The sequence below is a fragment of the Colobus angolensis genome, unplaced genomic scaffold (assembly GCF_000951035.1).
Source record: "Colobus angolensis palliatus isolate OR3802 unplaced genomic scaffold, Cang.pa_1.0 Scaffold56, whole genome shotgun sequence".
NCBI lineage: Eukaryota > Metazoa > Chordata > Mammalia > Primates > Cercopithecidae > Colobus > Colobus angolensis.
In genome coordinates this window covers 6,361,148-6,380,724 of record NW_012119154.1, presented here as the reverse complement: position 1 = coordinate 6,380,724, position 19,577 = coordinate 6,361,148, and the positions used below count along the sequence as shown (strand labels likewise).

General features: G+C 37.0%; 1 protein-coding gene across 1 annotated transcript in view; it reads left to right on the top strand.

Moving 5' to 3' along the window:
- Positions 1-19,577, top strand: part of CLASP2 (cytoplasmic linker associated protein 2) — a 201,708-nt gene that overhangs the window by 11,825 nt on the left and 170,306 nt on the right. The window contains exons 5-6 of the mRNA XM_011961558.1: positions 846-943; positions 16,155-16,225. Coding sequence (XP_011816948.1) covers positions 846-943; positions 16,155-16,225 — 169 coding nt within the window. The remainder of the gene's footprint in view (positions 1-845; positions 944-16,154; positions 16,226-19,577) is intronic.

Genomic DNA, 19,577 nt, shown 5'->3' with positions numbered 1-19,577 from the left:
GCTCACTGCAACCTCCATCTCCCTGGTTCAAATGATTCTCCTGTCTCAGCCTCTCAAGTAGCTGGGATTACAGGCACGTGCCACCACGCCGGGCTACTTTTTTTTATTTTTAGTAGAAACGAGGTTTCACTATGTTAGCCAGGCTGGCCTCCAACTCCTGACCTCAGGTGATCCACCAGCCTTGGTCTCCCAAAGTGCTAGGATTACAGACGTGAGCCACCGTGCCCGGCCTACAAATAGATTTTTAAAATTTTGTTATTATTATTTTATTTTATTTTATTTATTTTTTTGAGATGGAGTCTCGCTCTTTGTCGCCCAGGCTGGAGGGCAGTGGCACGATCTCGGCTCACTGCAACCTCTACCTCCATGGTTCAAGCAATTCCCCTGCCTCAGCCTCCTGAATAACTGGGATTACAGGCGTATGCCACCACGCCCAGCTAATTTTTTTGTATTTTTAGTACAGGCGGGGTTTCACCATGTTGGCCAGACTGCTCTCAAACTCCTGATGTCAGTCAATCCACCCTCCTTGGCTTCCCAAAGTGCTGGGATTACAGGCATGAGCCACCGCACCCGGCCACAAATAGATTTTTAAAAAGCTTAATAAGTAACTTTTATTGACAAGTTTCTCAAATTTCTGTAAAATCATCTTTTAGTAGTTTTTTCTAGAAGTATCTTGGCAGGCCCTCTTGGGTTTTTACTGACGACAAGCCATATATGCAGCGGTTTAGAGGCATTAAAACCCACTTAGAGCTTCAAGTTGATCTATTAGTGTAATGTTACCTTGAAATGAAGTATTTTATTGTATCATATGTAAGTTTCTTAAAAAGTTCTGAATTCTTTGACAGGTGAGAGATGCTGCAATATTGGCTGTAGTGGAGATTTATAGACATGTGGGAGAAAAAGTGAGGATGGATCTTTATAAGAGAGGAATTCCCCCTGCTAGGTAAGTCTTGCTAAATTTGGTTCCTTTTTTTTCACCACTAGTTTTAAAAGTTTTCATTTTGTTTATTTTAATTATTTATTTATTTATTGTTTTGAGATGGAGTCTCGCTCTTGTTGCCCAAGCTGGAGTGCAATGGCGTGATCTCGGCTCAGTGCAACCTCTGACTTCTGGGTTCAAGTGATTCTCCTGCCTCAGCCTCCCGAGTAGCTGGGATTACAGGTGCATGCCACCATGCCTGGCTAATTTTTTGTATTTTTAGTAGAGACGGGGTTTTTCCATGTTGGTCAGGCTCGTCTCAAACTCTCAACCTCAGGTGATCCACCCACCTCAGCCTCCCCAAGTGCTGGGATTACAGGCATGAGTCACTGCACCTGGCCTATTTTAATTTCTTTTATTTTTGAGACAGAGTCTTGCTCAGACTGCAGTACAATAGCACGATCTTGGCTCACTGCAGCCTCTGCATCCTGGGCTCAAGTGATTATCCCATTTCAGCCTCCCGAGTAGCTGGAACTACAGGCACACACCACCACACCTGGCAAATTTTTGCATTTTTAGTTGAGACAGGGTTTCATCATGTTGACCAGGTGGGTCTGGAACTCCTGATCTCAAGTGTTCTGCCCGCCTCAGCTTCCTAAAGTGCTGGGATTAGGTGAGAGCAACTGTACCCAGCCTGTTTATTTTAAATAGGTTCAAATTTTTGAAATTTTTTTTGTTTTGTTTGTTTTTGAGACAGGGTCTGGCTCTGTTGCCTAGGCTGTAGTGCAGTGGTACGATCTCCGCTCACTGCAACCTCCACCTCCCGGGCTGAAGTCATCCTCTCACCTCAGCCTCCCAAGTAGCTGGGATAACAGACATCTGCCACCACGCCTGGCTACTTTCTGTATTTTTTGTAGAGATAGGGTTTCACCATGTTGCCTAGACCAGTCTTGAACTCCTGAGCTCAAGTGATCCTCCCGCCTCTGTCTCCCTGGGATTATAGATGTGAGCCACTGCAGCCAGCAGAAATGTTTTAAAATTCAAAAGATACAAAAGGATATATATGTTATCACCATTTAAAAAGTTCTTAAGATCCTATAATGTTTTTTGCCATTGTTTCATTATATATTCATTTATTATTTAGTATGTAATTATGTACTATTATCAGGTGATAATAGTCATTATTTGGGAGATGCTTGAGCAAGGATTTACTAAAAATATTAATTCATTTGTCAAGTAAATATTTTAAAAGTATGTACTGTTGAAAGGTACCATACAATTTATTTTGATAACAGAAACTGTATGAGAATCAGTTTGTTTTTTTTTTTTGAGACGGAGTCTCGCTCTGTCGCCCATTCTGGAGTGCAGTGGTGCAAGCTCCGCCTCCCAGGTTCACGCCATTCTCCTGCCTCAGCCTCCCGAGTAGCTGGGACTACAGGTGCCCACCACCACGCCTGGCTAATTTTTTTGTATTTTTAGTAGAGACGGGGTTTCACCGTGTTAACCAGGATGGTCTCGATCTCCTGACCTCGTGATCTGCCCGCCTCGGCCTCCCAAAGTGCTGGGATTACAGGCATGAGCCATCGTGCCCGGCCGAGAATCAGTTTTTTAAAAGCTTAATAAGTAACCAATTCTAGGGTTCTTACAATTGCAAAATGTTTTACAGCCAATTTCAGCAATAACCAAAGGAAGCTGACAATCTGTCCCACAATTAACATACAGGTAGACTGTAGCAGGGAATCTCAGCTCTTTGATACTCAGTCTTTCGCACTCAAGAACTAACCGTTAAGTCCCTTCTATCCTTACTTCTAGCCAAACAACTGACAAATTAAAAAAAAAATTGGTCACTATTCTTAAAACCTACTCTTAAAACATGTTCAAATAAAAAAGAAATCAATAATATATGAGTAGTATGGCATCAGATTGCTAAAGGTCCTGCTGATAATCTTCTAGTGTATCAAAATATTTTTCAATGGCTTTTTTCTTTATTACTTATCAGTTTATATACTTTTATTAAGGATATTCATATTGAAGTATTTTTTTTCTTCATAATGAAATTTTAAGGGGATTCACTAAAGGAATTTTTTTTAACTTTTTATTAGGGTATTTAGCATTTCAAACAAATACTAAAGGAGGTGGAATAAAATAATGAACCTTCATTTACCTATTACTGGGTTTGAACAATTATCAGTGTGTATCCAGTTTTTTATGTTATATCCTAAACTACTTACCCTTGTGCTGTATTATGTTGAAGCAAGTCCAAGTTGTGACATTTCACTTATAAATATTTCAATACATTTTTAAAAAAAAAATTTTTGTCAGTCACAACAACAATACCATCAGCACACTCTATTAAGTTTTTTTTTCATCTAATTCTATAATATCAAATATGTAGTTAGGGTTCAAATTTCCAGTCGTTTCATAAATACTGTAAGTGTGTGTCTTAATCTGTTTTTTGTTGCTGTAAAGGAATATCTGAGGCTGGGTAATTTATAAATAAAAGAGGTTTATTTGGCATGTGATTCTGGGGGCTGTACAAGAAGCATCGGGCCAGCATTTGCTAGGCTTCTGTTGAGGGCCTCTGACTGCTTCCACTCACGGGTGGAAAGCGATGAGGAGGCAGTGTTTGCAGAGATGACCTGGCCTGAGAGGAAGCTAGAGAACGAGAATCAGGCTCTTTATAACAACCAGCTCTCATAGGAACTAACCTAGGGAGAACTCATTCACTCTTCTTTGCCCCAGGGAGGACAGGACATTATTCATGAAGGATCCACACCCATGACCCAATCACATTCCGTTAGGCTTGGAGATCAGATTTCAGCTTGAGGCTTGGAGGGATCAAATTCAAACCATAGTAATATGTATGTGCTTTTAACAGTTTGTTGAATCAGGGTCCAAATAAAGTCTTTATGTTACATTATGTTTTGTTAAGTCTTTTAAAACCTTTATGTACTCCAACACTCTTTTATCCTTGTGTTTTATTTGTTGAATAAGCTGGCAGTTTATTCTGTGAAGTTTCCCCCATTCTGGAGTTTGCCACTTCTTTTCCTGTGATATGGTTTAACATATTATTTTCTCTTCATATCCTGTTATTGTGTAGTTAAATCTAGAGATTTCAACAGATATTTGTGGGAGGATGTCAGGAAGAGCAAGGCGACTTCATAGGTGGTGATGTGTTTCAGTATGATGTGTCTCATCATACTTGGTTGTCTCTCTTAGCAGTAGTTGTTTGCCAGTACCAATTATTTGCTGGTAATAAGATTGTGTCAGAAATAAGCTTTTTGTTGACTTGATCATCTATTCATTTTCTACTTCCAGGACTAATAAGAATTCCATTTGAGTAAATTCTACATCATTTTATGGATGAAAGAAAGAAGTGATGTTAACATATGTATTTTGTGTGTGTGTGTGTGTATACATATCTTTTCTAAATTTATATTGAAATTATTTTATTCTTTTTTTTTTTTTTTTTTTTTTTTTGAGATGGAGTCTCGCTCTGTCACCCAGGCTGGAGTGCAGTGGCGTGATCTCGGCCCACTGCAATCTCTGCCTCCCAGGTTCAAGCAATTCTCCTGCTTCAGCCTCCTGAGTAGCTGGGATTACAGGCATGTGCCACCACGCCCGGCTAATTTTTGTATTTTTAGTAGAGAGGGGGTTTCACCATGTTGGTCGGGCTGGTCTCAAACTCCTGACCTTGTGATCCTCCTGCCTCCGCCTCCCAAAGTGCTGGGATTACAGGCATGAGCCACTGCACCCAGTTTAATTATTCTTAAATAGATTTTAATTTAATTTTTTTGAGACAGAGTCTCACTGCTGCCCAGGCTGCAGTGCAGTGGTGTGACCATGGTTCACTGCAGCCTCAACCTCTTGGTCCCAAGCAATCCTCCCACTTCAGCCTCCTGAGTAACTGGGACTACAGGTGCACACCACGACACCTGGCTAATTTTTAAAATTTTTTTGTAGAGACAGGGTCTCCCTGTGTTGTTCAGGCTGGTCTTTAACTTCTGGGCTCAAATAATTCTCCTACCTCAGCCTCCCGAAGTTCTGGGATTATAGGCATGAACCACCATACCTGGCTAGACTTTATTTTTAGAGCACTTTTTGGTTCACAGTAACATTGAGTGAAGGTACAGAGATTTCCCGTATAGTCTGTGTCCCTATACATGCCTAGCCTCTCCCGTTCTCAGTATTCCTCAACAGAGTGGGTACATTTGTTATAACTGATGAACCTACATTGACATATTATCACCCGAAGATTATAGTTTGCACTAGGGTTGACCCTTGGTGTTGTATATTTTATGGGTTTAGACAGATGTATAATGACATGTGTCCACTATTATAGTATCATACAGAATAGTTATACTGCCTTAAAATCCATACTGTTTCACTTGTTTATTCCTCCCTCTGGCCTAACCCTTGGCAACATTCTTCTTTTTACTATCTCCATGTAGTTACATTGATACAGTATGTAGCTTTTTCAAATTGGCTTCTTTCACTTAGTAATACATATTTTAAGTTTTCTCCTTGTCTTTTCATGGCTTGATAGCTCATTTCTTTTTAGGGTTGAAAACTTTTCTATTATCTGGAATTAACCACAGTTTTTCCATTCTACTGTGGGACACTAATTTGCTTCCTAGTTTTGGCAATTATGAACAAAACTGCTAAAAATGTGAGTTTGCAGGCTTTGTGTGGACATACATTTTGGTCTCCTTTGGGTAAATACCAAAGAATGCAATCACTGTATTGCATGGTAAAAGTAAGTTTAATTTTGTAAGAAGTTGCCAGGCTGTCTTCCAAAGTGCTTGTACCATTTTGTATTCCCACCAGCAGTGAAGGAGAGTTCCTGTTGCTTCACATTCTCACGAGGATTTGATCTTGTCAGTGTTTTGGGTTTTGGCCATTTTAACAAGTATTTGGTGGTATCTTGTTTTAATTTTGTATTTCCCTGATGACCTATGATTTGGAGTACTTTTTTGTATGCTTGTTTGCCATCTGTATATCTTCTCTGGTGAAATGTTTGTTCAGATCTTTTACCCCTATTTAAATTGGATTGTTAACTTTCTTATTGTTGAGTTTTAAGAGTTCTTTGTTTACTTTGGGAAGCAGTCCTTTAACAGATATGTCTTTTGCAAATATTTTCTCCCACTCTGTGGCTTGTCTTCTTATTCTCTTGATAGTGTCTTTCAAAGAGAAGAAAGTTTTAATTTTAATGAAGTTCAGCTTATCAGTTATTTCTTTCATGGTTCATGCTTTTGGTGTTGTATGTAAAAAGTCATCACCAAACCAAAGGTCATTTAGATTTTCTCCTATGTTATCTTCTAATCGTTTCATAGTTTTGCTTTTTGTATTCTGTGATCCATTTGAATTAATTTTGAGAAAGCATGTAGGTCTGTATCTAGATTGATGTTTTTGTGAATGTCCAGTTGTCCTAGCACAGTTTTTGAAGAAACTATCTTTTCTTCATTGTATTGACTTTGTCCCTTTTCCAAAGATCATTTTTATCATATTTATGTGGTTCTCTTTCTGGGCTCTCTATTCTGTTCCATCGATCCATTTGTCTCTTCTTTCACTAATACTATACTGCCCGTAGTTTTGTAAGTTAAGTAGCGTCAATCTTCCAACTTTGTTCTTTTCCTTTAATAGTGTGTTAGCTATTCTAGGTCTTTTGCCTCTCCCTGTAAATTTTAAAATTGCTTTGTTGTTATCCACGAAACAACTTGGCTGGAATATTGATTGGAATTGCATGGAATCCATAGATCAAGTTGGGAAGAACAGACATCTTGAAAATATCAAGCCTTCCTATCCATGACTGTGGAATATATCTCAATTTATTTCTTGTTTTTTGGTTTTTTGCATCAGAGCTTTGTACTTTTCCTCATAAAGTCTTACACTTACTTCGTTAGATTTATACCTTTATGTAGATCTGAATTTTTGACCTGTATCATTTTCCTTCTCTCTAAAAAACTTCTTTTTAACATTTCTTGCAAGCATTACTACTGGCAACAAATTCCTTCAATCTTTTTTTGAGAAAGTCTTTATTTCTTCTTTACTTTCAAAGGATAATATTACTGGGTATAGAATTCTAGATTGGTAGAAAAGAAAATCTAAAAAGAATTGTAGATTAGTGTGTTTTTTCTCTCAACACTTTAAATATTTTATTTCACTTTCTTCTTGCTTGCACGAGGAGACGTGGGATGTAGTTTTTATCTTTACTCCTTTATAGGTAGTGTTTTTTTCCCCTCTGGTGACTTCAAGAATTGTTTTCTTCATTTTTGATTTACTATAGTTTGAATATGATATGTGTAAGTGTAGTTCTTTTGTCATTTGTTCTGCTTGGTGTTCTCTGAGCTTCCTGGATCTGTGGTTTGGTATCTGACATTAATTTGGGGAAATTCTCAGTGATTATTGTTTCAAGTACTTTTTTTCTTTTCTTTTTTTTTTTTTTTTCTTTTTTTTTTTGAGACGGAGTCTCGCTCTGTCGCCCAGGCTGGAGTGCAGTGGCTGGATCTCAGCTCACTGCAAGCTCCGCCTCCCGGGTTTACGCCATTCTCCTGCCTCAGCCTCCCGAGTAGCTGGGACTACAGGCGCCCGCCACCTCGCCCAGCTAGTTTTTTGTATTTTTTAGTAGAGACGGGGTTTCACTGTATTAGCCAGGATGGTCTCGATCTCCTGACCTTGTGATCCGCCCGTCTCGGCCTCCCAAAGTGCTGGGATTACAGGCTTGAGCCACCGCGCCTGGCCTCAGGTACTTTTTTTCAAATACTTTTTCTGTTCTGTCTTTCTTGTTCTATTATCCCCATTAACATGTATATTACACCTTTTATAGATGCCCCACAGTTTTTGGATAGTCGCTTCTGTTTTGTTTTCCAATCTCTTTTTTCCTTGCTTTTTCAGTTTTGGAGAATTCTACTTAGATTTCCTCAAGCTCGGAGATACAGCAGTGTGCAGTCTAGTAATAAGCCCAATAAGGACATTCTTTATTATTAAGTTTTTGATCTCCAGCTTTTTTATTTTTATTTTTTTTGGTACTTTGTTAGAATTTCTTTCTCTCTTACCCATCTATTTTCTTTTTTTCCTTTTTGGCATGCTGTCTCCCTCATTCTTTGGAGCCCTTAGCATATTAATCATAGTTTAAAAAAATTCTTGGTCTGGTAATTCCAACATATCTTCCATATCTGGGTCTGGTTCTGATACTTGCTCTCTTTTTTTTTTTTTTTTTTTTTTGTCTTTCATAATGCCATGTAATTTTTTTTTTTTTTTAATAGTTGGACATGATATGACAGGTAAAAGGAACTACTTGAAACAGGCCTTTAGTAATGTGTTGGTAAGGTATGGGGTAGAGGAAGTGTTCTGTAGTCCTATGAGTACGTCTGTTTTAGTGAGCCTGTGCCTCTGGATTGTGAACTTCACAAATGTTCCTTAAGTATTCCCCGCTCTCCCCTCACTTAGGTGGGACAGGATGGCTAGCTAGAGTGGGCTGGAATCATGTATTTCCCTTTTTTTGGTGTGGAAGAGTGTAGTAGACTGGAGTTCGGGATTTCCATTTTTCCACTTGGAGAACTAGAGCAGCAGAAGATGGGTATTTTCCTAGGTCAGTTCGGCTCTGATAAAACCCCAGCAGGTTAAATCTAATTAAATAGTTTCACTTAAGGTCAGACATTGTTAAGGAGAACAGAATACTCACATATTTCAAATTGGTTCTTTTTTGGTTCTCCCTGCTGGAAACATGATAGGATTTTGCACTGATACTCACTCTGAAAACTAAGTTGAACTCCTGGAGGTAAAACTCAAAAAGTGTGGTCTCCCTCTGCACCATCATGACTGGGTCCCCTGGAGTTTTTAACTCCCAAGAGTTGTCCACTCTGAGCCTCCAGCAATTTGTTAACTACAGGTCAGGTTTTCCTACCCTGACACTGGTTTTCACAGAGGTTTCTACTGATGGGTTATGCTCTGGTAAGTTGTGATTCTCTGTTTTCATCTCTCCATCTCTTAATTTTTGGTGCAGCTGTTTGCCCTGTGACCTCCCTTTTCTTACAAATCTAAGAAGAGTTGCCGATTTTTTAGTTTGTTTAAGTTTTTACTTGTTGTTAGGGCAGAGTAGCAACTTTCCAAGCTTCTTACATATGGAAATCAGAGGGGGGAATTACTTTTTTAAAACATATTTTAAATGTTTATTCAGGTAGGAACTCCATACAGAAAAGTGCACAAATCATTAGTATACAAATCTATAAAGTATAACAAAATGAGTCCATGCATGTATCCACCATACAGATGAAGTAGAACATTACAACATCCCAGAAGCCACTTCAAATCCTTTTAAGGCCGGGCACGGTGGCTCAAGCCTGTAATCCCAGCACTTTGGGAGGCCGAGACGGGCGGATCACGAGGTCAGGAGATCGAGACCATCCTGGCTAACACGGTGAAACCCCGTCTCTACTAAAAATACAAAAAAACTAGCCGGGCGAGGTGGCGGGCGCCTGTAGTCCCAGCTACTCGGGAGGCTGAGGCAGGAGAATGGCGTAAACCCGGGAGGCGGAGCTTGCAGTGAGCTGAGATCCGGCCACTGCACTCCAGTCCGGGCGACAGAGCGAGACTCCGCCTCAAAAAAAAAAAAAAAAATCCTTTTAAATGTTTACCTCTTCTCTTCCTAAAAGTAACCACAATCCTGACTTCTAACACCATAGTTTAGTTGTGACTGTTTCTGAATTTTATATTAATAGAATCATATACTTCTTTGTGTGTGCCTTCTTTCTGTTAAAAATTATGTTTTTTAGTGTGTGTGTTGGGTTGTTGGATCCAACTACAGTTGTTCATTTTGATAGCCTTATCGTTTTCCATTGTATGAATAGACTATACTTTATGAATTCAAACTGAAGATGGACATTTGCATTATTTTTGGTTTACGGTTTTTATGAGTATGCTGCTAATAACTTTCTCGTATATGCTTTTTGGTGTACATACTAATTCATTCTTTTGGAATATATCTTAGAGTAGAATTGCTATGTCAGAGGTGATGTTCACATTTGTTGATATGGACAGTTTTCCAGAGTGGTGGTATTCCATTTATATTCTCACAGGTACTGTTGCAAGTTTCCATTATTCTACATATTCACCAATATTTTGTATTGTTAGGCTTATTTTTACTAATTTTAGGTTTTTAGTGGGTGTGGTGTTTCATTGTGGTCGTAACATGCATTTTTCTGATTACAAATAGAGGGGAGCATGATTTAATCTGTTTATCAGCCATTTGGATGTCTTTTGTAATGTTCTTTTCAGGCCTCTTGCCCATTTTTTTTTTAATTGAGTTCTCTTTTTAAAAACTTGATTTGTAGAACTTTTTTATATGTTCTGTGCACAAGTCATTGTCAATGCTATATGCTTCAAGTACCTTCTCTCTGTGACTTGCTTTTGTACTTTCTTGGTGATACCTTTTGATGTACATAAATTCTTAATTTTAAAGTAGTTCTTAGTCATTTTCTTTATGAGTAGAAATTTGTGCCCCGTTTATGAAATCTTTGCTTACCCTAATGTATGAAGACATTCTTGTATGTAATTGTCTTGAAAGTTTTATTCACATTTAGATCTATAATCCACTTGGATTTGTGTGTTTGTTTGTTTTTCGGCAAATACAATGATTAAAGACTTCAGGTAAAAAAATTTTTCATGTGGATACTCACTTGACCCAGCACTACTTATTGAAAACATCTTTCTTCGTTTCTTATTTTGTTATAAATTAATTGTGCATATATGTGCTTAGAATTTTTGCATCTATGCTCAAAATGACATTGACCTATAATTTTCCTTTCTTCTTGATTTATATCTTTTGTTAGTAACGTTACTTGTTAGAGGAAACTCTTTATTTGATTTTCCTCTCATCAGAGTTAACCTCATAGGGGTTTTATCATATGCAAGTAGCTAATACTTTAATGTTCTTACTGAAATAGGCCAATGACTTATTACCCCTAGCCGTTCTTACCATTTCTCCCTCCCCTAAGTCGGTAGTCGCTTGGCAGATGAAGACTCTGAGTTGTGTCATTCTCCCTGGTGATGCTTCTTTAGCAGGTAGTAGGCAATGGAGAAGGACTCTGTGTGGGTACCTGAGCTTTGCTTTTCAAACATGCAGAGTGTTTTCTATTCTTGATGCCTATGGCCTCATTATTTTATAGGTAGTATTTCGAATCCTCAAAATAACAACACATATTAAACAGTTCTTAAACTTTTGTAAGTTAAAGCGTAGATTAATTTTGGTTTACACCTTTCTTCAGACTATTGTTCCACTATTTCCATTTTTCCACTACCGTATATTCTCAAGAGTTTATACTGAATATTACATTCATTTGAAACAAGCATTCTTTTGTTATGGTGATCAAATTCTAACTTTAATTTTTAGAAGGGATAGTTTTCATTCTCAAATATTACTCCCTTTATGGTTTCCAAATTTTCTGTTAGATATAGCCTGCTAAGGTTAAAGTTTGTTTTTGCCCACTCTTAAATTTATATCAGAACCATTCTTCTTTGTTAAAACAACTAAACTTAAGTATGGTTCATAAAGACATTAAGTCAAATAGTTTTTTTTTTGAGTTGGAGTCTCGCGCTGTCACCCGAGCAGGAGTGCAACGGCATGATCTCGGCTCACTGCAGCCTTCGCCTCCTGGGTTCAAGCGATTCTCCTGCCTCAGCTTCCCAGGTGATTGGGATTACAGGCCCCTGCCACCACACCCAGCTAATTTTTTGTACTTTTAGTAGAGATGAGGTTTCATTATGTTGGCCAGGCTGGTCTCGAATTCCTGACCTTGTGATTTGCCCACCTCAGCCTCCCAAAGTGCTGGGATTACAGGTGTGGACCACTGCGCCCAGTGAAGTCAAATAGTTTTAAAATAATAATTAAACAATTTTTTTCTATCAAATATATTTTAAAAGGTAAGTTCTGATAGTATGGTCCTAGCATAACACTAGATACAGATCATTGGAACTATACTGAAGTAAACTTGTATTTTTGGTCTGTTGATTTTTGTCAAAGATGCCAAGACCATTCAATAGGTCAGGAAAGAATGGTCTTTTCAACAATGGTGCTTTATAAACTGGATATCCCCATGCAAAAGAATGAATATGGAGCTCTTCCTCACTCCACACCCAAAAATTAACTCAAAATGGATTATAGAACCAAATGTAAGAGCCAAAATAATAAAACTCTTAGAAAGCACTAGGCAATGGTTTCTTAGATACAACACCAAAACACAAGCAACCAATGGAAAAAAATAGATAAATTGGATATCACCAAAATTAAAAACTTATGCTTCAAGGAACGCCATCAAGAAAGTAAAAGAAAACCCATATTATGGGAGTAAATACTTGCAAATCAATTTTTTTTTTTTTTTTGATAGTCTCACTCTGTCACCCAGGCTGGAGTGCAGTGACACGATCTTGGGCTCACTGCAACCTCCACCTCCCTTCAAGCAATATTCCTACCTCAGCCTCCTGAGTAGCTGGGATTATAGTTGCATACAACCATACGCGGCCACGTTTTGTGTTTTCAGTACTGATGGGGTTTCACCATGTTGACCAGGCTGGTCTTGAACCTTTGACCTCAAGTGATCCTCCTGCCTCGGCCTCCCAAAGTGCTGGAATTACAGGCATGAGCCACTGTACCTGGCCGAAATAAAATATAAGACACATATCTTGACTATTATAAAGGGCTCTTTACAACTCAATAGTAAAAGGACAGATAACCCAATTTTTAAAACAAAATATTTGAATTTCTTCAAAAAGAGTATACAGATGGCAATAGCACATAAAAAGATGTTTAACACCATTTAACCATGAGGAAAATACAGATCAAAACTATTATACACCCCCAGGATGACTAAAATAAAAAATGATAGACAAATAAAAATTAATAGACAATAACAAGTATTGGTGAGGGTGTAGAGCAATTGGAACCCTCATACATTGCTATTGGGAATGTAAAATGGTGCGGCAACTTTGGAAACAGTTTGTAATTCCTCAAAATGTCATAGAATTATCTACAACCTAGTAATTCCATTCCTAGCTATATATGCAAGTGATATGAAAACATTCCTCACAAAAACCTACACACAGGTGTTCATAACAACATTATTTGTAATAGCCAAAAAATAGAGATACCCCACATCTACATATGTCCATTACTTGGTGAATGGATAAACAAAATGTAGTAAATCCATACAATGGAATATTATTTGGTCATAACAGGGATGACTGATACATCATGCATCAACCTTGAAAACATTCATGAAAGAAGCCAGTCACAAAAGGCCACATACTGTATAATTCCATTTATATGAAATGGCCAGATATGGCAACTCATAGGCTAGATATAATCTTTAGGGAAAGGAAGTAGATTAGTGTTTGCCTAGGACTGGAGAGATCAGGGTAAATGGGGAAGGATTGCTAATGGGTATGTGGTTATTTTTTGGGGTGATGAAAATGTTCTAAAATGGATTATTTGGTTGCACAACTCTGCAGATATACAAAAAATCATTATATTGTACACTTTAAAGAGGCAAAGTGTGTGATATTGAATACTATCTCAATAATACTGTTATTTTAAAAAGATAAAGTCTGAGATACCTAGTTGTCTCTTTCATGTTATACTTGGGATTTATTATTCTTATTCTAAACTTTTAAGTCTGGACTTTGGTTAGAGTTACTTTTCTAATTCTGTCCTCCTTACCCTATGAATCAGAACCTCCTAATGCTTTACTGGCCTCTGTCCTTATCCTAAGTCAGAACCTTCCTAGAGCTTTGTAGGCCTCCTAAATTGTGTTTATAATCTTTTGGACAATCCAGTCTCTGTTGTATTTTTCTTCCATTGAATTTCCTAATTTCTTCCCCTGAATTACTTAAAATATCTTAGACTGTTCTTTCTGCTCTTAAATTGTTTATTTCTTCCTTTTTCCACCAAATTATATGTACAGTAATCATCTATTATAAATGCGTTTGTTTTTCTAAAATAAGTGTATAGAGTTTAATGATGGGGTTGGAGGAATTCTGTGAGGGCCACATAGAAAATTATACTGTGTTTGTTGTTTTGTTTACTTTAAAGGTAAGTTATGAATTTATCCTTTATAAAATTTTGAACAGGTGACTAAAATATTTTTAATAAATACCAAACAAAAGTCAGATGTTAATTTTACTTGAAAGTTGGTAAAGTGAGAAGCATTAGAAGGAAAGAGTGACTGAGAAGAGAGAGTACAACAGTCATAGGAAGAGTGTATAGAGTAACTGAAGAACTGGCAGCAAGGTTAATGCTGTTAGGTAATCATCTCTCTGTGTCTATCTTAGCCCAACCCAGTCCCAAAAGACCTTTGGGTGATACCTTCTACTCTGACCGCTTTTTCTTCCTTTCCCCTCCCCTCCTCTGTCCCATATTCCTATTGTATTTGCCTACTATTTCATTTGACCCCTCTTCCACTAAAGCTGCTTACATCTAGATTCCTGTCTCCATATATTACCTGCCTTACCTTAATTCCTTGCCAGCCCACTTCTCAGCTTTCTGTCCTAAATTTTCTACTCCTGTTCTTCTATTCTGTAGCCAAGTGTTATGCCCCTTCATGTCTTGTTCTGCTTTTTCTCAAACAGCACTCCGAAATCCTCTCCTTTCTTTTTTCTGAGACAAAAGCTCGCTCTGTCACCCAGGCTGGAGTTTGCAGTGTCAGGATCTCGGCTCACTGCAACTTCCGTCTCCCAGGTTCAAGTGATTCTTGTGCCTCAGCCTCCCTAGTAGCTGGTACTACAGATATGTGCCACCACACCCAGCTGATTTTTGTCTTTTTAGTAGGGATGTGTGTTTTCCCATGTTGGCCAGGCTAGTCTTGAACTCCTGAGCTCAGGTGATCTGCCCTGGTTGACCTCCCAAAGTGCTGGGATTATAGGCATGAGCCACCATGCCCGGCCTCCTTTCTGAGGTTCCAGCCTCCAATTCCAATGCTTCCTTCTATCTCATGTCCACCTCTTGTGTGTGGGCAACCTGCTTGGTGTCTGTCCAACCCTCCAGAATATACTACTCTGTAGGATAAAGAAACCTGTGTCTTTGAAGTGAAATGCTTTCAGATATGTAAATAGTTGTATTTGTTGAATTTACTGGAAGTAGGAGGTAATGTTAAGGTTTAGAAATCCTATTATAATGAATTCTTAGAGGAGATTTCAACTAAAAAATTTTTTTAGTTAGTCCTTACTGAAATAAGCCAGTGATTTATTGAAAAAAGTACCTGTATCTTTAATTTACTGGTAAGAAATGACCATAGTGAGGACCAAGGCTTAAGTAAGGTTTTAGGAAATGAAATTGTGACAGATATATATGGGTAAGTCAGTGAAGAACATTTGGCAACTAAAGGCAATATGACAGTGACCCTCCTCCCTTCCCCAGTTCTCTAAGTCACAAATTTAAGAATGAATCATAGCGCAATATATTGGAAAAGGAAAGAAAAGCAAACTAAAAAAAAAGGGCTATCAGTGAAGAAAATTTTCTTCACTCTGAAGAAAATTTGTGTATGAATATAAAAGTATCAGAAAGGATACAGTTAATACATTCTGTGAATGATAGAAATGTGGTTTTTTTCTTTGTTCCTGTTTATATTTCCTAATTTTCTTTTATAATGAATGTACATCACTTTTGTAATAAACACATTTTTAACTAAGAAAAGTGATAGCAGAAGTGCAGAAAGTAATTATCCTGAATATAAAATTAGAAGCACCAGTGGAATTGGTGTTGTATGAAAATAGTCATGTGAAACAGGGAAAGGATCAGATTATCAGTGATATTACCCATCTCTTTAGTTTTTGATATTTGATATTTTGTTGTTTTGTTTACCTTAAGTTACTTTGGCATGATTTTTATGTGCCTTTAAAAGATGTCTTGGTGACTGAGTAGACTTATTATGAAGTTGAAACTAGAATATTTTTGATTGATTTGGAGAATTGATTTTATGATGAAACATGAGAAACTGCTTTGTGTAAAAATTGTCTTTTCACAAACATACCTGCAAATATGTAGTCTAGCTACATTTGACTTCTTTCAACTGAAGAGAGATGGGTTTTGTGTCTTTTTTCAGTGATTTAATTGTGAAAGAGAGTTGTATAGAAAACTAGCTGAATCCCTACAATTGTTTTTTCTAAGGGAATGGTGAAAGAAATTGTTTCTATTTGATCTATATGTTAAAAAAACAAACAAACACAATTTATTTTTTATTCCCAGATTAGAAATGATATTTGCCAAATTTGATGAAGTGCAAAGTTCAGGCGGTATGATTTTGAGTGTCTGCAAAGGTAAGAGTAATTAAGCTCTCAAATATTTCTAAGACTATTTAGCAAAGTTTTAGGCACTAAAATGTATTATATTACTGATTCAAAAGAGTTGATTTTGTGGCCTGAAAACTTAGTTGAGATATTATAACAAAATATTTACATCCTGCTGACAATTATCCATCCTCTGATTCTTTTGGAGTGAGTGAAAATTTAATAGTGGGTCAGCTGTATAAAATGATACTGTTCTGTTTTTTTTTTTTTTTTGGTGATACTGCCTTATTTTTTGTGTCTTCTGGGTCGAGGTACGATGACCCTCGTGCCCTCCATTTTTTATGCATAAAATGTGTTTTTATACCTGGAATAATTGTTTTATTTAGTTGTCTTTAACGGAAATTGTGGGGTTGATGGGTTCTGTGTATAGACTATCTGGGATGATACTGATCAAGAGACTCATAACACAGGAACTTCACTAGCATAATCACCTTGGGCTTCTTAAGTAGAATGAGCCCAAGTTGGAATTCAGGGACGTTTGGAGTTAATATCTGGTATTGACTTGATTTTTGTGGTTCCTCTCCTTTTTGTAAAGTTGATAAATTATGTTTAGCTTTGTTGGGTAGCATATGCTTACACTTGAGACTTTAAATATTAATTACCCATATATGTAAAGAATGTATTCTGTTTCCAAAGATAATATAGGTTGTTTTTCCACCTAGTAGTTTCATATTTAAGAGAGTGTGGTTAATTTAGTAATATAAATGATGTTGGAGTAAAAATTTGGTGTGTGAATTTATTGTCAAATAATAGGAAAACTAGTTACTCATATAATTTAGTTACTATTCTTTGGGTTAAACCAAGACTGAGGATGTGTTACAGGAAGTCAGATGGAGTGAGTGAGTGTTAGAAAGAATGTGTTTACCCACATCTAAACTTAGTTCCAGAAGCATAAATTGACTTCAGTGCTACCAATCCTCACCTTGAATGCCAGAAGATTCTCACTTCACTTCTCTGAATAGAAAGTGTTTTAAGTACCTTCCCCTTATTTTTCTAGCAGTTACCTCTGTCAATTTCTATAGAAACCAGAAACAGTAGGAAGAGATTAGACAAGATCCTTGAACTTGTGTGTTTTCATAACATGATCGTTTGTGTATTTCAGACTACGTAGTTACAACTCTAAGGAAAAAAAAGTAGAATACTTTTAAAATCTAAGGTATTCATTGTTTGGGTGTGGTTTATTTCGAAAGCACTGTTATTCTTGTATTTTGTGACATTATTTCTGTTACCTTCAAAATAGAGCTTTTTTGTTTCTTGTTCTTTAGTTCCCATTCCTTTTTCTATTGTTTATCACTCCATAAACAGGGAGGTTCGGAGTTAGTCTCTGGCATTTATTTTTTTTTGAAGAAGACTTCAAAGATTGTTTGCATTGACAATTACAGTCTAAATATTGCAACTATGGTCAAATGTGAAAGTTAAAGTCTATATTGATCATAATGTTTTTGATGATAATATGCTGTCATTGAAAAATTCCTTAATGAATTAATTAACAAGAAGATGCTAGAAGAAGGAAACTTATTTATCATGTTGGAAAATCCCAGGGCCCAGGCCTCCTCTTTCCTGTTTTTATTCTCTTTCTTAGTGATCCAAACCCGCGCAAAGGCTTTACATGATAACTCTTTGCTAATGATTCCCAGTATGTAGTTCCAGCCATCATTCATCTCCCCTTTGGGTTAGGTCTAGACTTGGTAGCCTGTGGCCTTGATGACATTCCCACTTGGCTGCCTAATAGGCATTTCAACTTACTATGTCCAAAAATGAAACCTGTTATCTTTTCTTGCCCCTCAGATCTGTTCCTTCTTCAGTCTTAGCCATTTTAGTCAGTGGCACCATCATCAGCTCAAGCTAGAAACCTGACTTGATTTCCTATTCTAACTGATCAAACATTTCTACTTCTGAAATACTAACATATTCCAAATTTGCTTATTTTTTCCATCTCCACTGCTAATATCCTCTCTAAATCTCCTTTAGCTTTTGCCTGGACTACTTCTGTAGACTTCTGTTCCATGTTTGCCCCCAGGAATCCATTTGCTACTGAGAAATCATAGGGATCTTCTTAAAATGTAAATTAGATAATGTCACAACAGGAAGAAGATAATGAAATTTCTCCCCTTAAGGAACCTGTAATCTAGTGATGGAGATAGATCATAAACAAGTAAACCAATGGATATACAATGTGGTTACAGTTGGTAATGGAGGAAATATAACTACGCCTTGTTTAATGAGTTTAAATTATTCGTAAATACCCTGTGCCATGTGAAAGACCATTAGGTGAAAAAATTATTTTCACCAGTATTGATGAGAAAAATTATGGTGTGTTTTATCCCAGCCCATGATACTTGAGTTGTTTTCCCAGGTAGAAAAATATATCAATTGAATACTGAAAACAAATTTTTATAAGTAACAATTTGAAGGGAAGTTGTACATAAAGTAATATCATGGAGTTTAATTCAACTTCTTCTTTATTTCTGCACAGTTTTTCCCCACAAAATTTTCAGGCCTTTGTTGATTCATTTTTATTGCACACTAAAACTAAAACTGTAAATAAAGTGATAGAAACAGGAAAACATTTTAGGAGAGAGTAAAAGCTCAGCATGAAATCTTGTGGAAATAGTTCAGGCACACAAAGAGCTGTTGAAGATACTACCTTTTCTCTCCCTCACTTGGTGTTATTTATGCAAAATAAATTATTTTGGGTCCAAACATGGCACGCAATTCAAATTTGTTCCACTTGATATTCTGTGACCAGAAACTATTAGGGTAAACAAAATTTTTTGGTGTGTCTTTGCCTGAAACCATAATAATGAAACATCACACATCTTACAGCATATTGATTTAGAATGTTTTATGATGAAAAAAATCATTTTACTAAATACAAGAAGCCAAAGGATTTGTTGTAAAGGTGCTACAACTTTTTATAGCTAACAGTTGTCATCTGAACAGTCATTAAATGAGCTATAGAGTATTTGATGGTTTTTTGAAACTCAACTTGTCATTTAAAAGTTAGGCAGAGTCCCTAAGTGCAGTAGAATTAGCTCTGCTGTTAGAAGAAAACCGGACTTAAAATCTGTCAGGTTGTGACTAGAAGGAGGGAACACCAGCCCTGTAGGAAAGAAAAGACTGAAAGTTGGAGGTCCCCTGCGATTATGGCGGACTATGGTGTCGTTATGGAGCTTTCTAGACAGTCTCCCGCACAAACCAAGGATGTAAACACTAACAGTGTTGGTGGCTATAATTGCAAATCCTTTTCTCTTTCACCGTGAAAAAAACTATGCATAATTATTATTTGTCGAGTGTGTGTGTAGGACCTAATACAGTCTTG